Genomic DNA, 7,546 nt, shown 5'->3' with positions numbered 1-7,546 from the left:
AATGTAATTGTATCTTTCCTAGGAGCATCTTGATGACCTGGCAATATGTCTAGAGATAAGCTTGCACCCTCTACCCTAAGTGATCTAATCTAACCTTCGTTTTGAGAAGCTAGCCTTGCTTCTCAATGAGAGTAAAGCATCAAATATGTTTCATGTCATGTGGACTATAGCCATGAGAACTAAGCTCGAGATGTGAGGTGATTGGATGATAGGAGGGGCTACAGAGAGAGAGAGAGAGAGAGGATGAAAGAATATAATGGTAGGGCAGAAGTGAAATAAGACAAGGCCATGATGTGGTTGGACGAGTAATCATTAAATGTGATTGTATCTTTCGTAGGAGCATCTTGATGACCTGGCAATATGTCTAGAGATAAGCTTGCACCCTCTACCCTAAGTGATCTAATCTAACCTTCGTTTTGAGAAGCTAGCCTTGCTTCTCAATGAGAGTAAAGCATCAAATATGTTTCATGTCATGTGGACTATAGCCATGAGAACTACGCTTGAGACGTGAGGCGATTGGATGATAGGTTGGGCTACAGAGAGAGAGAGAGAGAGAGAGAGAGAGAGAGAGAGAGAGAGAGAGAGAGAGAGGGAACGAAAAAATATAATGGTAGGCCAGAAGTGAAATAAGACAAGGCCATGATGTGTTTGGACCAGTAATCATTAAAGGTATTTGTATTTTTCTTAGGAGCATCGAGCTGGCAGTATGTCTAGAGATAAGCCAGCATCCTCTTCCCTAAGTGATCTAATCTAACCTCTTTCAGAAGTTAGCCTTGCTTCCCAAGGAGAGTAAAGGATTAAGTGTGTTTCACGTCATGTGCTTTATAGCCATGAGAACTAAGCTCGAGAGGTGAGACGATTGGATGATAGATGGGGCTACACACACGCAGACACACACACACAGAGCAAAATATAATGGTGGACAGAAGTGAAATAAGTCCATGATGTGGTTGGATACACCTTCATGAGTAGACAGTAAGATTGCAGTAAGTGTAAATAAGAAGGGAGAGAGATAGGAGACTCAAGTTCAGCTTTCTTCACAACACACAAAAGAGAGAGGACACAAGGTTGGAGGGTGAAGCCTTTCTTCACTTTTGCACACACAACAATAATACAATAGAAGAGGGAAATACCCTATATGTCAAACCCTAGAATACGTGGTTCATATGTGAACCCAAACCAAAAACATACGTGGTAGTCTAACTACACCACGAGTACAACTAACATAGGCGGTGACATAATGATAGTCATCCAAGAGATATATCGGGGGTAGAGCTTGATATCTCAACACTCCCCCTCAAGCTCAAATCCATCTCACGTACACCAAGCAAGCTCCTAAATCTGCGAAGCTTCTCGGTACCCAATGCCTTCGTAAAAATATCAGCCACCTGCTCCTCAGTGCTGACATAGACAAGATCAATCTCACCAGCTAGAACCTTCTCTCTCACAAAGTGATAATGCACCTCAATGTGCTTCGTTCTAGCATGATAAACTGGGTTATTAGCAAGCATGATGCTGCTAATGTTGTCACAATGAATGACAACTGCTGCATGAATTGTCTGTCCCATATCTGCAAGTAGCTTCCGTAACCAAGCTACCTCACATGCAACCATTGCTGCACCCCTGTACTCAGCCTCTTGCTCGACAAGGCAACTGTTGGCTGCTTCTTGCTGCTCCAACTGATGGCACCACTCCCAAGGGAAAACATAAAACCACTAGTAGATCTCCTGTCTGAGACACTACCAGCCCAGTCAGCATCTGTGTATCCATGTACCTGTAATGCACACCCAGCTTCATAAAACAGTCCATAATGCAATGTGGACTTCACATACCGCAGTATGCGCCTAGCCGCATCCAAATGTGGCTTCCTCGGTGCCTGCATAAACTGACTCACCAGCCCCACAGCATAGCTCAAATCTAGTCTGGTTATAGTCATGTAAATCAAGCTACCTACTCTGCGCCTGTACATAGTAATATCTTCAAGAAGCTCACCTGTCTCTGCATTGAGCTTCACATTCTGCTCCAATGGAACAGAGATAGGCTTACAGCCTGTCATCCCATATTTGGACAGCATGTCCAAACCGTATTACCTTTGCAACAGCCATATCCCACTCGGGGATCTAATAACCTCAATGCCCAAGAAGTAATGCAGCTCTCCCAAATCCTTCATCTCAAATTTCTGCTTCAACAGCAGCTTCACTTCATTAATGCCTGCATCACTATCACCTGTAATAATCAAGTCATCAACATAGATGACTATAAGCACAATCCCTCTGTTTGTCCTTTTCACATAAAGTGAAAAATCTGAATTGGAAATCTGAAATCCAATAGTGACAAGATATTGCCCTATCTTGTCTGACCATGCCCTCGGCGCCTGTTTTAAGCCATACAAGGCTTTGCGCAACCTGCATACAAAATCGGGGTGTGAATTATCCAAGTAGTCATAAGCTTGTACTAAGCAAAAATCACCCATCAAGAGGTTGATGATTACTTTGGAAAGCAAAGCTTTAATACAATGGAAACTCTACAAATACAACACTTTAACTCATTGTCAACCATAAGTTGGAATAAACAAATGGAAGAGAAAACTCTTAATTTCATATACCAAGGCCTATCAAAGGACAAGAAGGACTAGAAGGATGTTTTATGCCACATTCTACATGTGGGTTGCTTCATGGGAAATCTTCCCCCACAAATTTTCAATGGATTAGCACCTTTGCTTTAGCAACACCATCTATATCAGCAAGATACAATATTGAAGTTGATTCTTCAAGCACAATAAGGAAAGTAGGTTTTTGAGGGACACCATCTCCCTTATCTCAACAACCTCCATAGAAATATCTAGGTATCCCTGACCTCATTTGCCTCTATCCTTGCCATCTCCTAAGAAATGAAATTGAGCCATTACTCTTAAGCATAATGCCATGCCCATGCCTCTAATGATTTACAACTCCTAAGCATTATTTAGCAAGATACATGCCATTTAAAATTTCCATATTGAAGTTGATTCTTCAAGCACGATAGGAAAACTAGGTATTTGAGGGACATCTATCCCATCTCCCTTCCAACCTTCCATACCTCAACAACCTCCATAGAAATATCTAGGCATTCCTAACCTCATTTGCCTCTATCATTGCCAACTTCTCTAAGAGATGAAATCGAGCCATTACTCCTAAGCTTGCTGCCGTGCCCTTGCCTCTCATCATTTACAACTCCTAAGCATTACTCCTAAGCATGCTACCATTTACATGCCTTTCCTAAGCATTACTCCTAAGCGTGCTACCATGCCCATGCCTCTCATCAATGAAATTGAGCCATTACTCCTAAATATGTTGGCGTGCCCATGCCTCTCATCATTTACAATTCCTCCATGAGCCCCAAATGTTCTCATGGCCTTAACAATCCTTCTCCAAAGGAATATCAAGACGACTTACCTATTTTCCCTTTATGAACTAAACTCCCAAAGCTTCTTCCTACTTGGTCTTCACTGAGCCATCCACTTCCATATTCTCTCATTTTTACTTTCCATTATCAATTCAAGGGTGGGGATGATCTAATAAGGACCTCCATGAGAGGACCCCCAAAAGAAGTAGGTCATCACATTGAGATCTAAATGTCGATGGACACTATCCAAGGGTTCTGGCAAGTGCAACCAAATATAGAATCTAGAGAGGAGGGAGTGACATCAAAAGTTATACCAATGAATATACAAAAATGTTAAATAATAGATGCCTTATTCAACAACTGGATCTGCAATCATCAACAATGGAGGAGACCCAAGGTGCACAACGAAGGTTACCTATAAGAATACTATGCTTCAAACCTCACCCGAATTTTAATGCATTACCGAAGAGAGATCAGTGAGATGCAAGCAGATTTTAATTTAAATTATGCTCATGGATCTATAGACTTTTGCAAATTTCTAATTCTAATGTTTTAAAGAGAATTCTAGGACTAGTGAGAGACTATGCTAGACTCCCAAACCTGTGTGGAGCTAACATACTCAATTGACTTCTACATATTGGAGAACCCAATTTAAATCAAGGTCTTAGATTTCCCTTCCAAGAGCTTATTGGGATTACAAGAGAAGACCTAGCTACAGAGAGATTGAGTAAGCTAGAGTGCCACACAACGGAACTAGCAAAAGAAACTTTTGTTCTCCAAATTGAGTGTTGATTCTTCCAAGCCAATGTTGGATACCTAAAGCACAAACTCATATGCTAGATCAAAGAGAGAGAGAGAGAGAGAGAGAGAGAGAGAGAGTTAAATTTCACGTACCCCATAAAGAAATGAAGGCTACACTCTTCTTGTAGCCAAATCTCAAACTCGTATGCTAGATGAGAGAGAGAGAGAGAGAGAGAGAGAGAGAGAATGCTAAGGTTCATGTGCCCCATGAAGGAATGAAGGCTATCCTCTTTGGGTATTGTGTTCAACCACGCACTATCACTCAAGAGTCCATGCTTCCTTGAACTCTCAACCTTGCCCTAGCATGCTCTAACTCTCCAACCCCTACTCCTATTGAAATCCTTCTAGTCATACTCTCCTCCCCCTCTTCAATGGATTGCATTCACCCACTCTCCTTCTTGCTTCCCTCTCCCTATCTCACATATTATCTCTCACCCAACTCTCTCCCCCCTTGTGCCACTCTCTCTTTTACTTCACAGACAACATTTCTTATATCTAGCTCCTAAACCTTGAAAACCCTTCAATCCCTTATTTTCTAAAGTTAGGCACATTGGAACTTAGTACCCAAATTATTGAAAAGGGCTTACCAAAAGATATTTATGAAGTTAGATAGATAGCAACTTTATAAATACCTTTTGGCAATCCCTTTTCAATAATTTGGGTACTACATTGAAACTCACATGTTCTTTTCATCCTGAGGTGGATGGACATAGAAAATATGCCAATAAAATTTGGCTAAAATCATTAGACATATATGTTCACTACCACTCTTAGCTTTGAGAAAAGTGTTCCCCTTATGGGTGGATAAGCTTAAAAACCAATACTTACTCATCCATAGGTTAGGCACCATCTTATATATGATTTATGAGAAGTTTACCATCATGCATACAAAGCATTAATTTATACTACTAATCATTACATTAGCCCATGATTATCTACAAAAAGGACATTATTCAATCATAAGTGCACTCTGCTAATAAAGTGAGTGGGCTTTACATAGATTGAACAAGGTAGCATTGCTGGTCACTAGCACTGCCTCTAATTTTCAAGAGGGACTAACAAAGCAATCTTCAACACAAAAATAAGCAAACAAGCATTAAATTTTGAAAAACCTAAACTTGCAACAATGAATGGTCCATACCATCACAATATCATTGTTTGAAAAAAGTGCTGACACAACAAGATACATGAAGACATACAACCTTCTCCCAAATTTCTTTGAGATGTGTCCATTGTCCCTTCTAGATTGTGAATAGGATCAATGGTATTTCTTTTCATTTATGATTACCATCCACTTGAAAGATACACAATGCTTCTCATATCAACATTCTAAAGCATTATGAAGGACCTATTCCTTTATTTGCTCTATGGATGAGGAACAATAAAATATCATTGACAAGACAAAGTTCTTGTGCCGTCGCCGAAAATGAAACTAGAAAAAAGCTCATTGGGGAAATAAGGGTAGCAAGTGTTTGTCCATGCAATTCAACCAATACTATAGCTCATGGGGGAAGAACAAACAACAAATCAAAACATCTCATGGTCCATCACAAAATAGGGTAGCAAAGTAAAGGAATAGAAACATCATGGAGATGACAAAGTCAATGCTCAAAAGAAAGGAATTAGGATAAAGCAATGCACTTAGTTTGGCAAAGGAAGTGAAGAAAAGACTATCCATGAAGTGATCAAGAAAAGACCCTATGTGAAAGCATTATGCTTTTCAATTCACCATGGATAGGCCATGAAAATATACTAGCTCTCACAACAATGAGCCATAGAGATACATAAATGAAAGAGAAGTTGAGGAGGTATAACCAATGGATAGGAGACTCCATGATGAGCATCTCCAACAAAGAGACACTATGTTCTATCCGAAGGCCATAAAAATATTATAGCTCTCACAATGATGAGCCATAGAGATCCATAAATGAAAGAAAAGTTGAGCAAATATAACCAATGGATAGGAGACTCCATGATAAGCATCTCCGACAAAGAACACGGAATCTAGAAAGACCAAGCTACTTCAATAGAGGTTGGAGAGTGCAAGAGGAAGCCACACTAAGAAGAGGCTTGAGATGGACTCCATACTCTATAACAAGACTTAGAATCTTGTGGATAGGCCTACTTAACAAAAGGTATAAAGTGGGTCTTCAAAACTGGCTACAAGTTTGATGGCTCTTTGAGAAAGTAACTATGCTAGATTGGTAACCAAAGGGTATGCTCAAAGTGAAAGGATACAACTATTGAAACATGTAATTGAATAGCAAAGCATGGCAACCATCAAGATAATTCTTGTTGCAATCCAAAAATAGACATTGTATATCACACTAACTCAAAGTCACCTTTCCTAATCATAGAATTCACCTCTTGAAGACAAAGTTTGAACATTGATTGTCCCATTTATAGACATTGAGGATGGGCATTAGAACTCAATGATCGGTCCAACCTTTGGGTGCCTAGTTAGTCCTTACTTCCTCAACATGTAAGGCCCTCATACAATCGATGTTCACCAACTAACTACCAATTGACCAAATTGGTTATTCAATAAGCCCATCATGCTATCAAAAAGAAAGCAATTGCACCACACTATTCATTAACTTGATCCATCTCTTCTCTTATCTATTGAGCACGACTTTGAAGGGCATTTTTGCTTTAATTTTTTTTGAGACAACATCATCATCTACCTAATGACTTGAGCTACTGACTTGCAATATGAGATCATAACATTGGAGAGCATTTGCTTTAATCTTCTGTTGGATTTGAGGCAACATCACATATGAAATCTCCGTTGTTCATCTACCTTATTTGTACCATTGTGAATGAAAGTCAGTTATTATTGGTTTTGTCTTATGTGCATCGTCAATTAGCCACAAGGACATCTTACCTAAAATCACCACAATGACATTGTACTTATAAGCAAATCTCTATCACTTAATACTATCTTACAATCCTACCTGTACAGCACACGTGCATGTATGGGCTACATGTGTACCTACATGCATATGTGTGGCGCGTGCAAGACGCTAAAATTTCAACTTCAACTACGAAAAACTAGATGAAAGGTGAATTAGTATAACAATTCTTTGTAATTTACAAAGCATGATTGCACAACGTTCATTGCTCTTTAAGAATTAAGCAACTTTATATTCACTAGATTGGTTATTTCTAGAGAGAAAAATACTCCAAATAAGATAATAATTGGAAAAATTTTACACATACAAATATGAGAAACATTGTTAAAATTTTACACACATATATGAGAAACATTGTTAAACATTTTGACTTTTGTGCTGCATATAAAAGCAATTGAAACACCAACATGCCCCAAGAATCACTAGAACTGAAGATCTCAAGCATGATT

General features: G+C 39.3%; 1 protein-coding gene across 1 annotated transcript in view; it reads right to left on the bottom strand.

The window, feature by feature from the left end:
• Positions 1-6,966: 6,966 nt before the first annotated feature.
• The window catches only part of LOC147896372 (cyclin-dependent kinase D-1-like), a 113,226-nt gene continuing 112,646 nt past the window's right edge, over positions 6,967-7,546 (bottom strand). Inside the window, exon 7 of the mRNA XM_087382457.1 lies at positions 6,967-7,069. Within this exon, the coding sequence (XP_087238583.1) occupies positions 7,066-7,069 (4 nt within the window). The 3' untranslated portion in view covers positions 6,967-7,065. The remainder of the gene's footprint in view (positions 7,070-7,546) is intronic.

This window comes from Dipteris shenzhenensis, chromosome 12, assembly GCF_047967505.1.
Source record: "Dipteris shenzhenensis isolate YYH24624 ecotype China chromosome 12, Dip_SZ_1.0, whole genome shotgun sequence".
Classification (NCBI taxonomy): domain Eukaryota; kingdom Viridiplantae; phylum Streptophyta; class Polypodiopsida; order Gleicheniales; family Dipteridaceae; genus Dipteris; species Dipteris shenzhenensis.
This window is presented reverse-complemented; position numbering and strand designations above follow the sequence as displayed.